Source organism: Bos taurus, chromosome 16, assembly GCF_002263795.3.
Source record: "Bos taurus isolate L1 Dominette 01449 registration number 42190680 breed Hereford chromosome 16, ARS-UCD2.0, whole genome shotgun sequence".
Classification (NCBI taxonomy): domain Eukaryota; kingdom Metazoa; phylum Chordata; class Mammalia; order Artiodactyla; family Bovidae; genus Bos; species Bos taurus.
In genome coordinates this window covers 47,233,625-47,251,519 of record NC_037343.1, presented here as the reverse complement: position 1 = coordinate 47,251,519, position 17,895 = coordinate 47,233,625, and the positions used below count along the sequence as shown (strand labels likewise).

Here is a 17,895-nt window from a genome sequence, read left to right as displayed (position 1 = left end):
AAGCAGAGATGTCAATTTGTCAACGAAGGTCCGTATTGTCAAAGCTATGGTTTTTCCAGTAGTCATGTACAGATGTGAAAGTTGAACCATAAAGAAGGCTGAGTGCTTAAGAACTGATGCTTTCAAATGCTGGTGTTGGAGAAGACTCTTGAGAGTCCCTTGGATAGCATAGAATTCAAACCAGTCAATCCTAAAGGAAATCAACCCTGAATATTCACTGGAAGGACTGGGGCTGAAGCTGAAGCCCCAGTACTTTGGCTACCTGATGCGAAGAACTGGTTCATTGGAAAAGACCCTGATTCTGGGAAAGATTGAGGGAAGGAGGAGAAGGGGACAACAGAGGATGAGATGGTTGGATGGCATCACCGACTCAATGCACATGAGTTTGAGCAGACTCTAGGAGATAGTGATAGATTGGGACGCCAAAGAGTCTGCCATGACTTAGCAACTGAACACAACCCCAATATCCTGGATTTCTGGCTTCTCTTGAAAAATAAAGGGATTTGGCCGCACCAGTCACCTGCCCATAGGCAGCGATTGAGCCTCCCCTTCACCCCACTGACACCCACTGAGCACTGGCCTCCCTCTCTGTACCTTCCTGGCCAGTGGGGATTCTGTGTTTGGTGTTATGAAAAGCTCCTAGAAGCCACAACTGGCTGGCTTTCTGTCCTACAGTTTTTGAGGGTTAAATAGGATTGGCCAAAAAAGTTCATTCAGGTTTTTCTATAGGATCTAGGGACTTCCCTGGTGGTCCAGTGGTTAAGACTCCATGCTTCCAATGCAAGGCGCATGGGTTTCATCCCTGGTCAGGGAACTAAGATCCCATATGCTGTGCAGCACAGCCAGGAACAAATGTTTTTAAAAAAAAATCTTATGGAAAAACTCAAATGAACTTTTTGGCCCCCCCAGTATTACTCACTGTACCCTGGGCTGGCCTGAGAGGGAATATTGGTCCTCTGAGTTGAGCTTCGAGAAATGGCTAGTGGAGGAGTTTGGATCCATGACCCCCGCTGAGAAGGATGTCTGCTGTGTCCAGAAAGCCAGAGAGTTCATTCTCCACTGCACCTTGGAGGGAGCTGTCAATTGCAGGCAGATTTCCTCGGCTCCTTGCCTGGAAAAGCACAGGCCAAGGCCAGAGAGTTATCTGAGGAAGACAGTTTCTCCATCTGCAAACAATCACTTCACCCCCTGCAGTTGCTGGGAAAAATTCGAGGGATTTGACCTCACAGAAACATTCTAGCTGTAGTTTGCATCTGGTCCCATCACTTCATGGCAAATAGATGGGGAAACAAAGGAAACAGTGACAGGCTTTATTTTCTTGGGTTCCAAAATCAGTGCAGATGGTGACTGCAGCCATGAAATTAAAAGACGCTTGCACCTTGAAGTAAAAGCTATGGCCAGCCTAGACAGCATATTAAAAATCAGAGACATTACTTTGCTGACAAAGGTTGGTCTCGTCAAATGAAAGTCACTCAGTCATGTCCAACTCTTTGCAACCCCATGTTTTGTACAGTCCATGGAATTCTCCAGGCCAGAATATTGGAGTGGATAGCTGTTCCCTTCTCCAGGGGATCTTCCCAACCCAGGGATCGAACCCAGGTCTCCTGCATTGCAGGCAGATTCTTTACCAGCTGAGCCACCAGGGAAATCCAAGAATACTGGAGTGGGTAGCCTATCCCTTCTCCAGGGCATCTTCCTGACCCAGGAATCAAACCAGGGTCTCCTGCATTGCAGGAGGATTCTTTACCAGCTGAGCTACCAGGGCTATGGTTTTTCCAGTAGTCATGGTCATGTATGGATGTGAGAGTTGGACCATAAAGAAAGCTGAGCACCAAAGAACTGATGCTTTTGAACTGTGGTGTTGGAGAAGATTCTGAAGAGTCCCTTGGACTACAAAAAGATCAAACCAGTCAATCCTAAAGGAAATCAACCCTGAATATTCACTGGAAGGACTGATGCTGAAGCTGAAGCTCCAATACTTTGGCCACATGATGCAAAGAACTGACTCTTTAGGAAAGACCCTGATGCTGGGAAAGATTGAAGGTGGGAGGAGAAGGGAACAACAGAGGATGAGATGGTTGGATAGCATCACCGACTCAATGGACATGAGTTCGAGCAAGCTCCTGGAGTTGGTGATGACAGGTAAGCCTAGCATGCTGTAGTCCATGGGGTCACAAAGAGTCAGATGCGACTGAGCAACTAAACTGAACTGATCCTGCCAAGGATCGGTTTTTATCATGCCCCTGTTGTGGTCTGTGTTCGTTTCCCAGGACAGTCAGAACAAAGTCCCACAAACTGGGTGGTGTAAAACAACGGAAATTTCTTCAACAGTTCTGGAGGCCAGAAGTCCAAAGTCAAGGTGTCTGCAGGGCCGTGGTGCCTCCAAGGCTCTGAAGGAATTCCATTCCTGTCCCCCAGATCTGCTGGAGGTTGGCCATTCTTGGCATTCCTTGAACTGTAGACCCTTTACCCTAACCTCTGCCTCCATCTTCACACGGCCTCTTCCCTGTGTGTCTGCATCTATTCATATAGACACCACTCATGTCGGATGTAGGACTCACTGTAATGCAATGTGACCTCATCTGAACTGATCACATGTGCAAAAACCCCACTGGCAAACAAGGTCACATTCTGAGAGTCTATGTGGATGTGAATTTGGAGGACAGGGTTCAACTCAGTACAGGTGCTAAGCCCCGTGATGACCCAACAGGCAGGGTCCCTGCTCACAAGAAATTCACAGTCCATGGGATTTCCCAGGTGGTCCAGTAGTTAAGACTCCACACTTCCACTGCAGACAGCACGGGTTCAATTCCTGGTCAGGGAACTGAGATCTCATTTGTTGTGTGCTTACCACATTGTTTTAGTTGCGTCCAGCTCTTTGCAACCCTATGGACTGTAGCCCACCAAGCTCCTCTGTCCATGGGATTCTCCAAGCAAGAATACTGGAGTAGGTTGGCATGCCCTCCTCCAGGGGACCTTCCCTACCCAGGAATCGAACCTGCACCTCTTATATCTCCTGCATAGGCAGATGGTTTCTTTACTGCTAGTGCCACCTGGGAAGCCTACTGCTGCTGCTGCTGCTGCTGCTGCTAAGTCGCTTCAGTCGTGTCCAACTCTGTGCAACCCCATAGACGGCAGCCCACCAGGCTCCCCTGTCCCTGGGATTCTCCAGGCAAGAACACTGGAGTGGGTTCCCATTTCCTTCTCCAGTGCATGAAAGTGAAAAGTGAAAGTAAAGTCGCTCAGTTGTATCTGACTCTTAGCAACCCCATGGACTGCAGCCTACCAGGCTCCTCCGTCCATGGGATTTTCCAGTTAAGAGTACTGGAGTGGGGTGCCATTGCCTTCTCCGTGGGAAGCCTACTAGTAAAGCCGAAAAAAAAGAAAAAGATATTCACAGTCCAGAGGCTGTTTCTTTATTCATCCTGGCTTCTTTCTTCTCTGTGGGTCTATGGCTGAGCTGCTTCCACATTCGCCCTGCGGCAGGAGAGGATGTGGGAACACAGGGATAGGGCCTCGGCACTCAGAGGACCTCCCCAGACCTCAAGGTTGAGCTCTGAGCCTCCAGGCCCCACTCCGCCTGGGTTGGCAAGACAGTGCTGCCTGTGAGTAACCCAGATTTTCTCATTTCAGATGGCAGAGCAGCTAATGACCTTGGCCTACGACAATGGCATCAACCTCTTCGATACCGCAGAAGTCTACGCGGCGGGCAAGTACGTTCCTTTTCTCACGGGAAAAAGCAGTGCGGGCCAACCATGGCTTCCTGGGGAAGAGCCGGAGCCTCTGTTGCTCCCAGGACGTGCTCTTCTTTCCCAAGACAATTTGCACCTCCCATTCCCTGCGTGCTCTTCCAAACTCTAAACGGCTGGAGGAGGTGTGTTTTCATGGGGTCAGAATCACAGAGCACTCGGTGACTTGCCAAACTCACGTGTGTTCAAGCAGTGAGCTGACCGCAGCCCCTCTGGTGCCCAAGATGCCGCACTGGGCGAGAACGTGATTAAGCTGTAGTTCCGGCTCTCCTGCTGCGCCCGCGACCTGCAGCCAGCCCCGCATGCCTGGCACTCTCACATCTTAATGGTGCAATTAGGGCTGCAGGGAACACAGGGCCCCTCAGGAACCGGGGAGAGCGGGGTCTGCTGAGCCGAGCCCAGCGCTGTAGGAAGCGCTTCCCATCTTGGCAATGAACTTTCCTACTCAATTATGTAAAAGCGCTCTTCAGCCAAGGCCTCTGGCTTCAGTTTTAAAGACTGGCCTGTAATCAAATCATCCACTCTCCTGCATTGGGTTTCCAAAAGTCAGCTTTTGTTTGTGAAATCATTTGTTGGCTCGCTCTCCGTCCTCCCTCTGGCCCCCTGCTGCCTAGGGCGAGCCAAGTTCCCATCAGCTGAGCCACTCAGCCTGGCCTGCCGTGTGCCATGGCCTCGGGGCCAGCACCTGCCTCTTGGGCTCCAGGTTATTACCTGCAGCCCAGGATAGAGTCCAGAGGACCAAGAATCAGGATCCCAGCTCAGCCTTTGCTCAAGTCCTAGCCCAGGGTCCGAGGGTCTCATGTCCCCAAGGGCCTCTGCTGGGACCCCCTTCCTGAGTCTCCTCCAGTCCCCATCAGTGGCCCTCTGTCCCCTGTTGCTGCCACCCCCCAACCCCTCTGCACTGGCAACAGCTTTCAAGCAGAGTGAAACGCTTTCCAGACAGATGAGCTAAGCCGAAGGGTCAGAGGTGGAAAAGCCAGATGCAGATGCCAAGCCCAGAGGCGTCCCCCGTCTCAAGCACCCCAGCTTGTTCCCTGGCCCTGCGCCTGCCTTGGCTTTGCTGCCCACGAGAGTGTGCGAGCAACAGCTCCCCACAGCCTCCCCCAGCTCCAGATGGCCCTGTGTCCAAGTCCCGCACACCCCCTTTCATGGCAGCCACACTCCTCGAGGCATTGTCTTCACTCCCCTCAGCCTAACTGGACACCCAGGGTGGCATCGCAGGCCAGCACACTGAGTCCCTCTTCTAACCAGAGTGCCAAGCGCCCATCTTACTGAGTCCCCCTGTTTCTCATGCTCTGGGCACTTCCCAGAGAGCTGCAGGATTTCTGCACCCCCGCTGGACAGAGGCCAGTCTTACCAAATTCGCGGCCAGCAGAATTCAAAGCTGAAAGCAACAGGCTTCAGTTGTCACTGCCTGCAGCTCCTATAGTCCCAGGACCTCTGCCTGCTGCCCATCTCCTTCCTTCTTTCCTAATCTTTTGTCCCACCAAGGAGAGACCCGGGAATGAAAGGAAGGAGGCTCGGGGCTGAGTGACTTTCTGTGCATCTTGACCATAAATGAAGAGCCTTCAGAATGGATGCTAAACAGCTTGCAAATTAGAGCCCATGATTTCTGAGTGGATGACTCAGGCACTGTTATAATTGGAATGGAGCACTGGGTATGGATCATTCTCCGTCTGTTGTTTTTTGCTCAGAAACATTTTGCCACGAGCAGAAAGTTCTTCAAAGTTAATCCAGTGCTGCAGTGCCAAACACGGCTGGAATGGTCAGCGCATGACCCTGGCTGACACGAGTTTGGTGCAGGGCCCAGAGTGACACCAAGCAGACCAGACAGCGGTCAGCATGGCGTCCATCTCTCTATTGTTACAAAAGCAAGAAACAAGAGAGACACACACACCCACACTCAGTGCACACACTCATGGGTGCACACCCCCACACTCATGGACACACGCCCACACTCAACACACTCACACTCGTGGATGCACACACCCACACTTGTGGACACACCCACACTTGTGGACGCACACAAACACACTCGTGGACATGCACACACACTCATGGACACACACAAACACGAACACACTCTGCTGGAAAGTCAGCCCTGAGTACTTGTTGATTGTCTCTGCAAACAGAGAATGTGCTTGGTGAATAAGCTATGTTTTTTTAAAAAAAAAACACACACTTGTCTGGAAACTTTGCCATGTAATGTTGCCAAGCGTTTTCCCTGGTGAATTTCCGAGGGGCCAGGGAAGCAGCCGCTGCTGGTCTTTCCAAGCAGGACGTCGCTCCTCCCTTCTCTGTGGGAGCTGGAGCCACTGTGCTGGGACAGTGGCACATGGCCGTGGCCACCTCCATGGGGAGCAGCCCCCGCTGCTCCCAGGTGCTCTCCTCACTCTGGAATGAGCATCCCGGGCCAACGCAGACATTAGCAGCCCTGGGCCGGGTGGTGTTTTCACCCAGGGGACCCTGTGGCTGATGAGCAAGGTGGGGTGCGGCTTGAGGTTTCCGTTACCCAATAATGAAGTCCCCATGTCTCGGTCTTTTCTGCAGAGCTGAAGTGGTGTTAGGAAACATCATCAAGAAGAAGGGATGGAGGTAATTAATTCCTCTGCTCACATGCTCCAGCTCCAGGGCACATGCATGCACACACGCACAGGGAGAAGGTTGGAGAAGGCTACAGGAAGGGAAGAGGCCTGCTCTAGGGGCCCCGGGCAGGGTGGGCAGGATCCCACGGCTGTTTCTTCCTATTTGCCGGCAGAGTGCTGACTGTTGGCCTCATGGCCCTGTGCAGCCAGCCTGGCTTTCTAAGACCTGGTGGTCCCAGCATTGTTCTTGCTGGGAAGGGGAGAATGTCCCAGAATAGAGGCAGTCCCTGTGCTTCCTGCAAGGGGAGCCAGCGCTCACAGTATGGGTGGCCACCCCCAGGGAGCCAGGGCCTGAGCCGGGGGGTCAGGAGCCTCCGCCTGGCTTGACGCAGAGTTTCCCGCACACCTGGGGTCAGGCCAGGCTGAGCACTTGACTGCACTTTGGGGCCACTTGTGGCCTGTGTGTCTTCATTTTCAGCAAAGTCAGAAGCAGTTAGAAGGCTGGGCCTCCCCTACCTCCACCAAACCCCTCCATCCCCTCCCCTGGTGCACACACTCAGGTGTCCCCCACGCCCTCCTCTGGTACACACACTCAAGTGTCCCCTATCCCGTCCCCTGGTACACACACTCAGGTGTCCTCCACACCCTCCCCTGGTGCACACACTCAGAGTCTCCACCAGCTCCTGGGGCCTGGATAACTGACACCCTCCTCTTGACCCAACCCAGGTTGTTTCTTCATGGCTCTAACTGATCCCCAAATAAATCCCAGGTCACTCTGTAAGTAAAAGAAACTACAGGTATGAGTGAGTCCCGATGGTGTCTCAGGTAAACACACGAGGAGATGCCTACCAGGTCATCCCACCTGCCTGAAGGTGATACTGGCAGCAGCCAGAGCCTCTGGCTTTGAGGAGCTGTTTCCTGAGCAGTAAACTGCCCCCCCCCCGACCCTCATGGGAAGAAAACACAACCACAGGGGCATTGCTCCCCCATCCCTTGGGAATGGTCAAGGTCAAATGTGGATAGGAGGAGCCATCATCACCCCACCCACCTGTCCCTCCAAGACAAAGTAACAGATGTCAGCATTGCCTCTTGTGGATTTGCGGCAGGAGACCTGAATCCATTCCTTTCCCCCAGGCTTTCAGCCACCCAAGTCTGAGCTCCCAGGAGCATCACCTGCCTATCTCTCGGGTCAGCTCCACCCCAGCCTTTCCCCCAACCTGGTGGCACCCAGGATGCTCCCCAAGGCTGTCCCACACAGCTTTTCTGAAATGCTGCCTCAGCCAGTAGAAAACAGCCATATCGGGTGGTCCCTTATCTCACTCCATCCTCACCAGAGCCCTCCAAGCCCCAGCCAGTCCTGACACTTGACGTCCTCCGAGTCCCCACAGAGCGGCAGCCTTCTGTTCCCTGGACCCTGTCCCCTGCTCCCAAACGTGCCCCCTCCTCTAGGCTCCAGGCTCCAGTCACACCAGACTCCATCTCCACCTGGCCCCTCACTGCCCAGCCCTGGTTCCATGGTTAGTTAGCTGCATCCACATAGTTAATCATGTCTATAGGTTTTCTCCTGGCTCGATCCAGGCCCCCGGGCTAGGAACACCCCAAACACTGAGTGATAGAGAAGCACCCTGTTTCACACCCTGTGCTCCCGGGTGAGGGTTTAGGACTCCTGGGTAAGGGCTGAAGACAGTGGGGAGGGTCGGGGAGGGAAGACCCCAAGGGGTCGCACCCAGGAACAGCCCTCCTTCTCTTGTTCCACAGACGATCCAGCCTCGTCATCACCACCAAGATCTTCTGGGGAGGAAAGTAGGTACAGCCACAGGCAACCCCCTGGCGAGGGGCCAGGTCTGCAGAGACCCCTGTGGGTGGGCAGGGGGCAGTCATCCTGGAGGAACGGAGGCTGCCTGGGGTCCGTCCTGGACACGCCAGCCTCAGCACCTGGGCAGCACGCTTTCCTATCTCCTGGAGCAGGAAGCAGGGTACAGGGGGTGTGTGTGTGGCCATCTTCCCTGGCTCGTGCCATCCCTGTTGAGGGACCCCAAGTTCCAGAAAAGCAGCTTTGGCTGAGTTGCCTTGTGCTCAATCCTTGCTTCCCTTTTATTTTTACTTTTGTGGTTTTGTTTGTTTGTGATTACCAAGGTAACATCCTAAAAATTCTGGAAAAAGCAGAAAATTCCTGAACTGTCCTGTTCACTCCACTTACTCTGGGCCACAGACCACCCTTGCTGTCTTCTGGGAATCTGGCCCCATAGTTTCTCCGGGGCTGGACAAAATAGGCTTCATAGGAATTAGAAATATGATTCATTTTAAGTTTTGAAAAATCCAAGTCAGAGAGAGGGCAAATTGAAAAGCAGACACCCCCGCCCCCCACTGAGCCCCACCGCATCCACGGCAGCCAGGATCGAGGGCAGCCCGGCTCTGCCACAGCTTCTCCACACAAGCAGATCCTCATAGCCTTGTGGTTTTATCCCCAAAATGGAATCAGACTGCAAGTGGCACGCACTGACCTACTTTTTTCACCTAACATCGCGTCATAAACATTTCCCCCGAAAAACGCTTGAAACATTGCACGCACTGTCACCTGTTTTTCAGAGCCGAGACGGAGAGGGGCCTTTCCAGGAAGCACATAATAGAAGGTGAGGAGGGGGCGGGCCTTAGGATGCCCTCGGCATCCTCCTGTGGATGCAAAAGTGAAGAAACCACTGTGCCCCGGCCCCATCCATGCTACAAGCCTGGAGCTCTAGGGACAGCCCAAACCCTGATCCACCCAGGCTCACACGGGGTGGTCCCTCTGGGTCACGAGAGAGGGGCAGGGGTATGTGTGGGTGGGGCTCACATGACCCTGGGAAGACACAGACAGGCCTGGGTTTCAACCCAGGCTGGGCCCTGTGCCCACTGGGCGACCTTGAGCAAGGGACATTATTTCCCCAGACCTCTGTGGCAGCATCTGTTAAACGCAGGGGAATAATGCCCACCTCTGGTGTTACAGGAATCAAGAAGGACCCCAGCGAGGTCCTGCGTGTCGGACTCAGCCTGGGGCTCAGCACACGGGAGTCCCGCACGGGGTTGGGGAGTGGGCTGGAATGCCTCGCGTGTCCCAGTTGTTATTGTCTCAGTGCCTTTTCGCCCATGTTCATTTTGTCGAAGTAATACAGTCACTCCATTAAAAATAAAAGGATTAGGAGGCCTTGCTGCCTGCCCTGCCCTGCCCTGGTGCCCGGCCCTGCACTCCGGCTCTGCAGCTCCGTTCTGAGCTGCTGCCAAGTGCTCAGTGGGCCCCATTGGCCTTCCATGCCATGGACGATCCACTCCATGTCGGGTGGCCTAGCTCCTCCCAGTTCCCTCCCGGGCCACTCTAGGAGGCGTCCCCTCCATTCGGTCACAGGACATGTGGCCTGTGGACCCCACCCCCCTCTTTTGGGGGTGTGCCACCTCTTCTCTCATGGCTGTTTGCAATCTCAATGGCCTGTGCCCACATGTGCACCCTGCCGTCCACAGGTCCTGGGGACTGCCTTGTCCCTGTCACCTCTTGCTCACGGGTGAGGGCCCAGGAATGTCTGTGAAGATTGTAACGCACCCCCTCCCTCCCCCTACTCCTCCCCTACCCAGGTCTGAAAGCTTCCCTGGAGCGGCTGCAGTTGGAGTATGTGGATGTGGTATTTGCCAACCGCCCGGACCCCAACACACCCATGGAAGGTATGTTCTCCTTGGAAGCACCTGGCCGGACATCGTGGTTCCAAAAAGGGCAGAAGGTTTTGAACCTAAGGCTCTGATGGCACCATGCCAGGGCCCGCTGGGCACCCAAGCCTAGTGGGGTGGGAGGTGGGGCCTACCCAGTGTGGGGAACTCAGCCTCTGATCATTCCCCCAGCTGCCCCAGCACCTCCAGGCTGAGTCCCATCCTTGCTCCAGGTCCCAGCCCCATCCTGGGCTTGAACGCATGCTGTGTTAGCTAAAGTCATGATCCCATGACTCCTTGCTGCATTCTTTTCAATTCTTTCAGTCACCATCCACATTCTATTGGGAGGTTTTAGGGGCCTTTTGCTCTGGGAAATAAACTATTACTCAGAGGAGGAAAAGAAACGTGCAATGCTTTGAAAAGCAGTTTTGGTTTCTCGGATGCTTATTTATTTTTTGACTCCTGTAGTCTCAGCCCCTCCTATCTCCTCCAGCTCTCTGCTTTGGGCATCTTCTCATCTGTGCTTCGCTGCTTCAGGGTCTTGGAAAATTCAGTTACATTCAAGTTACTTTTTCTTCATTTGTTTGTATATATACCATGTACCCATGCATGTGTATATATATATGTGTGTGTGTGTGTGTGTGTGTTATCCAAACCAGTAGTCTGCAAAAAGTGATTTGAGCCTGCATCCCCATGCCCTTTGTCAGACTGCACCCCTCAGCATTCCCACAGCTGTGAACTCTGGTCTCTTTCGATCTTTCTTTTATCACCAGGGGATCCATTTAGTTCCTCCAAGTCAAGGACTTTCATCATAGAAGGTACACAGTACCCTCAGCCTGACCACTGACCTCTGTGTCCGAGTTGCATTTTATGAGACAGTGTTTTTATTTACACAACTCTCTTCCCGCCCCCATGATAAAACTTCTCCATAAAATGCACAAAGGAGAAATAAGTGCCTTATGGGAACATCTTGCAAGTGAAGAAAAGCAAAGCGGAGCAGACCCCCGCCACCCCCTCCCATCCCCATCCATGCTGTCACCTCTTTCCTCCCATCCTCCCTCCCATGCATGCATGCCCCCTCCTTGCCCCGCCTTGCATCGCCACGATCCATGACCCAAGGGGGCTTCCTCTTGATTTGGGGATGCTGTGATCAGCGCCTGACACCTTGACCCCGGATGGTCTGGGAGAGGGCTGGGGAGACCGGGTTTCCACAGGAGTGAACACATTGGGGACCCCAGAATATTGGCCCCCAGCAGGCTGTATCTTCTCCATAGTCCACTTTGCTAAGCCCCCACCTCAATCCAAAGCAAAAGGACCAGCCACCAGCTGCCCTATTTCCACCCTGGGCAGGCTGGGCCACCTGTCACTCTCACCCCATGCTATGCGGTCAGAGCTCGCCATTGAAATGTGATCATTTTTCTCCTGAAGAATACCTACATGATCTGGGGATACTCTGAGACCTGGGGTAGCCTCTGGCCAGGCAGTGGTCTCTGCCCTGCCCTAAACTAAAGGACCCTGGGTGCCCCCACACCAAGGGCAGATCTTGGTCTCCCTGGAAGCTGGGCTGCATTCCACAATGGAAGGGCTCCCGCCTGCCAGCTGGCACTGCCACCCAACCCCTCCCATGTATTATTTGTGACACAGCAGGAGATGCCCTGGGTTTTGGCAGCAGCTAGAAGGATTTGGTCCTCCCGCTTCTATTCAACAGCATTAAATATTGAGGTAGACAGTCATCCCTAATTGTCCCTGTTTCTGGTGTCATGACACCCAGCTTAGGCAGAAGCACAAGGGTGATGCTCCTGTACACAGGCTCCATGCCCAGCCTGCCAAGGACCTGGACCCTCGAGGTACCCAGCAGCGTTCGCCCAGGACCCCTTCCCTCCCAGGCCAGCCGCAGGCTCGCACACCACCCTGGCCCCCGGGCTCCCGCTGGACCCTCCTCTCTGCATGGAAGGGAGAGAGCTGTGCTCGAGGAAGCCAGGCTGGCGAACGGGGTGTCGTCTGCTTCCCCTACTCCAGCATGTGGGCCTGAGCCTTGGCTGAAGACTTGGGTGGTCACACTGCATGGTCACAGGTACCCCCAAGGCTATTTCTAAAGAACCCGATGAAGACGGCCGGGCTAGCAGCCTGGGCAGAGGGCTCAAATGTGGGCAGGTACCTTCCTGGGACCCTCAACCTTGCAACCAAGTGCTGCTCTTCATGTCGAGTAGTATTGGCCATTAAAGTGGTGCCCTGCTCATAGCCCACGGGTAGGGGGCTTCCCTGCCAGACTCCCTCCCTGGGATGGGTGGAGAGGAACCCAGTCCCCAACCTTGGAAGGAAGGAGAGGGCAGGACTTGGCGTACAGACCTGGAAGCTGAGGTATAATTTTTCAGGGGTCCTGGGCAAGGCCACCAAGAGCACCACCCCAGAAGTCCCAGCTACATTAGTTTTCTACTGAAAAGGGGGACCTTGGCAAAGAGGCACTCAGGGATCGAGAATGGGTGGAAGAGACACCCCAAAAGAGAGGTACCACTCTGCCAGAGACTGTCCCCGTGGCCTGGGGCCTTCCAAGGTGGAGCTCAGAAAGGACCTGCATCCTTCTGTCTTCCTTCCTTCCACCCGTGCCGTCTTGAGGGGCCTCTGCTTCCCGACATCAGTGGCCACTTCAGGAGAGGTGGGATTTTCAAGGAGCCCCAGAAGTTCAGCTGAAGAATGAATGTTTCCCAAAATGGACACTGCTCCTTGAGGCCAAGTTCAGTTGTAAAGACCACAGTATCCCCCTGGGGCTGAAGCAGCCTAGGGGCGACTGTGGCAGATTTTTATTTCTCAGAAAAACTTCTTTTGAACTGAAGAAAAATCTGTCACAGTGGAGATGGGGAGAGGGTCCCTTGCTGGATACTGACTGGTTTGAGAATCTGGGGCATGGTCTGCAGGGGGCTTTCCATGTTTACTGCTGGATCTCTTGGACATGAGAGGAACTCCGCCCTACTGCCCCACCCTCTGGGACCAGCCAGGGCCCGTACCCTGCCCTTTGTTGGGACAGACACTGTTATTACCTCTACATTCAGTTCTCCAGATCCCAATGACAGTCTGGAGTAGCCCCAGTAGGTGGCTCAGACAGTAAAGAATCTGCCTGCAATGCAGGAGACCCAGCTTCGATCCCTGAGCCAGGAATATCCCCTGGAGAAGGGAATGGCAACATACTCCAGTATTCTTGCCTGGAGAACCCCGTGGACGGAGGAGCTTGGCAGGCTACAGTGAATAGAGTCGCAAAGAGTTGGACATGACTGAGCGACTAACACTTTCAGAATACTAGAGAAGGCAAAAGTTGAGTTTATTTCCTGTTGCTGCCTGTCAATCTGATCATAACCTTAATCTGTTTATCTGGTTCTTCCTGAGCAATAAGGGTCCCCAAATCTTTCCCAAACTAGAGAATGCCCCCCATTCTAGAGTCTAGAGTCACATTCTTTGATCTCACCTCTCCTTCATCCCTCTAATCTGCCATAGAAACATTTCAATCCATCCATAACCCATATTTTCAAACATTCCATAAGGCCTGTAACTATTTGGGGACACTGTTTTCAAGATCAGCTTCTTGGACAACAGCTCACTTTTTTTCTGTCATCCCAGAAAACCCCGGCCACCCACACCTCTGGAGCCAGGAAGCTCACTGCTTACAAGCTGTCCTGGCAGCATCCTCTCCCTGCTCCTGGCCTTTTTTTTTTTTTTTTTTTTTTGCAGAATGTCCCCAGGCGGGGCCCTGTGCCCTCGGCCATCCCCCCAACCTGCAGTTTCCCCTTCTCTCGTGACAGAGACGGTGCGTGCCATGACTCACGTCATTAACCAGGGGATGGCCATGTACTGGGGCACATCGCGCTGGAGCTCCATGGAGATCATGGTAATGTGACCTCTTGGTGTGTATGCGTCCAGGGGCTGGGCTCCCGGCCCCGCTCCATGGGCGACGACCCTGGGGCTCTGGCAGGTTCGGTGCCGTTGGTCCCTGACGCATAGACTGCTGGGTACTAAGGGGAGGGACGGTATGGTGACTTGTGGCAGTGATGTCTGCAGACTTTGCAGACAGGGCTCTGAGCTTGAATCCCAGCACTGTGTGGCCCCGGACCGATGGTTTCGGCTCTCTGAGCTTCGGTTTCCCCACCTGTAGAACAACACTGCTAGGACGACCTACTGTCATGAGGCTATGTGAGGATTATCTGAGAGATCAGAGGTGAAGCTCTTAGCAGGGATCCTGGAGCTCAGCCAGCGCCCAGCAGTGGTGGCCGTGCCAGCCACTAGGCTGAGCTCCCGCAGTGTTCCAGGTGCCATTAGATTTGACGGCTTCATGCGGACTAACTCCCATTTCATCCTCACAGCCTATGAGTAAGTGCTGCTGGCACCCTGCTTCTCAGATGTGGCCACTGAGATGCAGAGAGGTTAAGTAACACACCCAGGGTCACACTAAACGATGGGTACCACAGGCCGTGCAGCGCAGAGCCTGACCTTCCATCTCATAGTCCATGAGGTTTCTCCCTCACCTGCACTTTCAGGAAGGCATCCCCTTCCTTGTTTCCCTCACAGGAGCCATCAGAAGCTGAGGGTGAAAGACGTTTTATAATATTCCTGGAGTATCCCAGAATGGTTGGCAGAGCAGCTCCCCAGAGGCAGACAGCTGGTTGGTGGGGGAAGGGCAGAGGCCTGGGGACTGTGTCTTAGACTAGCTCTCAGGCTGACTCCCTCACCCTCAGCTCCAGGCCTCCTCCCCATCCCAGCCCTTCCCATGCCCCACCTCCCAGAATTTCCCACATCTTGGCATGCCTCAGAGGGGGGCTTCTCCTCTAGTGAGTCCCAGATTTCTGGTTCATCAAAAAAAAAAAAATAATTAATCAGGATCTTCAACTTGAATACAACTCGAGAATCCTGTGGTATCAATCAGCCTTTGGCATCTATGACTTTCGTATCATTTGGCATTTTTCTGAAGCTGCCTGGATGCAGCACAGAACTCACTGAGGTGTCAGGATCTCATCCCCACTTTACAGATGTGAAAGCTGAGTCTTAAGCTAAAGGGGAAAAGGGCCTCTCAGGCTGGCAGACGGGCCTCCCCAGGAGCTCATGCCCATCCAGTCTGCAGAGTGGAGGCCTTGGGCTCCGAGTCCCAGAAATGAGCTCATGCCAGCCACTCCCCCGTCCTAACCTAGCGTTTCCTGCCCCTGCTGTCATTCCGGGTCCAGGCCCTAGACTGACAATGATAAAATCAGTAACAAGAAGGCACTGTCCTGAGGGCGGGCAACACCTGACAGATGGGGAAGCTGAGTCACAGAGGGGTGAGCCCCTTCCCCAAGGTCACCCGCCAGTAAGTGCCAGAACCTAAGCCTCACTACAGAGTCATGCTTTCGCCCCAAATCCCTTTGTCCTTGGGGCTCCACAGCCCACCCGGTGTTCTCAGCTCACGGAGGGGGAGCCTAACAGTCTTCCAGGGAAGCTGAGAGGAGCGGGCAGGGGGCAGGCGGGCCAGCCAACTTCCTGGAGATGCCTTTGTGTCTTCTCCCTGCTGCTCAAGAAGGCCCCCAGATCGCTGGCCCGCAGGAACCATCCGTGCCCCTCTTTGCTTCCACAGGAGGCCTACTCCGTGGCCCGGCAGTTCAACCTGATCCCACCCATCTGCGAGCAGGCGGAGTACCACATGTTCCAGCGGGAGAAGGTAGAGGTGCAGCTGCCGGAGCTCTTCCACAAGATAGGTGGGTTCCCCCGCCCCTCCCCAGCCCTGTTCCAATCTTATCCCCAGATTCCCCCTCTCCCTCTCCAGCCCCTCCCCATTACGCCCCGGCCCCGCCCCTCTCACGCCCTGCTGCTCGGCCCCGTCCTGCCCTGCCTTCACTGCGCTCTTCTGCCACGCTCCTTTCCTGTCTCTCTGCTCCTTCTCCGGGCCCTGGGCTTAACCTCTCCCGCTCTCCTCTCCCAGGAGTGGGCGCCATGACCTGGTCCCCTCTGGCCTGCGGCATCGTTTCCGGAAAGTACGACAGTGGCATCCCGCCCTACTCTAGAGCCTCTTTGAAGGTGAATTGGCGGCGGGGGCTGGGGGAGGGGATAGGCAGGGACAGGCATTTTGGAGGGATGGAGCCTTTGGGTGGACACCTTGGTGCTGGACACCTTCCCTGGGCCACTGTCTGCGGGGCGGTTCCAGGCGTGGGAACTTGGAGCCCCAGCTGGCCTGACCCCATGTCTAGAAAGGCTGCCCATCTGTGGGACATCCGCCAGCTGAAGCCCCACCCCCCACCCGGGGCCTCGCCCCAAGTTCAACACTCACAACCCGGGCCAGGGCTAGGGTTCCATTTCAGGTGCCTCCTCCCCTATAGACACGCCTACATTCTCTGGCCCACCACTGAACCTCTGGGTGGAGGGCTGTGTAATTTCTTCAGTATCCCTCAGAAGTGCCCCAGGGAAAAGTGAACACCCGACACATACACCTCAGAGTGGAGACTCAGAGGGTCTCCAGACTGAAGTGTTGGGGGGACAAGGAGCAGGCAGAGAAAGGCCTGACCAGGCCAGGACAGAGCGAACACTGGAGCCCCCCGCCCTAGGGATCAGGATGGCCTGCCTCCCCCATTTCTCCCCAAACCACAGAAGCCTCCCAGAGGGCTCCCTGACCTTGCTGTGGGCACACCTCTTGGGCCACCCAGCCTCCCAGAAGAAGGGAAGATCGGTTTGTCCACCTCCTTGTCCAAGCTCACGGGCCCAGTCTTAGCTTCCCACAGCCTTCAAATGCAGTGGTTCCCATCCTTCCACCTGCCTGGGTCTGGACCACAGCATCAGGGCCAGGGCAGTGCTACCCTGGCACAGATCGTCATTTGTGCCATGCATGCAGTGGCCCGGGTGACCTGCCCTCACCCATGGGCTGTGCTCTCCCCACATCCCACAACCAGGGATACCAGTGGCTGAAGGACAAGATCCTGAGTGAGGAGGGCCGGCGCCAGCAGGCCAAGCTGAAGGAACTACAGGCCATCGCCGAGCGCCTGGGCTGTACCCTCCCCCAGCTGGCCATCGGTAAGAGGGCTGGGGCGCGGGGGGACCAAGGTCCCCAGAAAGAAATCAAGAGTCCCTGAGTGCCTGGGCCACCCCCTTCCATCAGCCAGCCATGGGTAATGGGCTCCCATATTCATGGGGAGAGAATGAGGGTGTCCATGAGCACTTGGGCCATCTCTCCACTGGGGGCAGCTGGTGCCAGCACTGCTGAGCCCCTGGCTTGCCAGGGCCCTCCTGGGACACCCTCAGTCCTATGCCCAAGAGGCTGGGTCTCTCTGGCCCCATCATGGGTAGGGTAGAACCAGGGAGGGCCCTGGGTGGGGGTGCCTTCCTCACCTCTGCTCTTGCTGCCCACCCCCAGCCTGGTGCCTGAGGAACGAGGGGGTCAGCTCCGTGCTCCTGGGTGCTTCCAGCGCAGACCAGCTGATGGAGAACATTGGAGCAATACAGGTGAGTGGCGCCTGCCAGCCTTGCTGGCTCTGGACAGAGTTCAGGGTCTCAGCCAGGCATCTGTCCAGCATGTACTTATTGAGCACCTACTACATACCAGGCACTGTTTGAGGCACCTGGGCTACAGCAGTGAACCAATAAAAGCCTTGCTCTTGAAGGGCTGGCTTTTTATCTGGATAAACAAAAAACAGAAAATGCAAGGAGTAAGATTATAATGTGTGTCGGAGGGTGATAAGCACTCCGGGAAAGGAAACCTAGAGCAAGGTCAGGAGTATCCAGTAAGGGCAGGGAAGCGGGGAGCCATGGACCCAAGTTAAAAGGGGCTACAGGGTAGCCTTGTTGATAAAGTGACTTGTGAGCAAAGGCTTGAAGGATGAGGAGTGGGCGGTGCAAGTACAATCCAGGCTGACACAAAGGTGCAAGGTAGGCACAACCCC

The 17,895-nt window shown here is 54.8% G+C and overlaps 1 protein-coding gene across 11 annotated transcripts in view; it reads left to right on the top strand.

Annotated features, from left to right (window-relative positions):
- Positions 1-17,895, top strand: part of KCNAB2 (potassium voltage-gated channel subfamily A regulatory beta subunit 2) — a 95,993-nt gene that overhangs the window by 73,623 nt on the left and 4,475 nt on the right. For 6 of the 11 annotated variants that reach the window (XM_005217112.5, XM_059875499.1, XM_059875498.1 and 3 more), the window contains 10 exon segments: positions 3,634-3,713; positions 6,300-6,344; positions 8,093-8,137; positions 8,924-8,967; positions 9,941-10,027; positions 13,804-13,889; positions 15,603-15,723; positions 15,948-16,042; positions 16,909-17,029; positions 17,370-17,458. In XM_005217112.5, coding sequence (XP_005217169.1) covers positions 3,634-3,713; positions 6,300-6,344; positions 8,093-8,137; positions 8,924-8,967; positions 9,941-10,027; positions 13,804-13,889; positions 15,603-15,723; positions 15,948-16,042; positions 16,909-17,029; positions 17,370-17,458 — 813 coding nt within the window. 11 annotated transcript variants of the gene reach the window in all.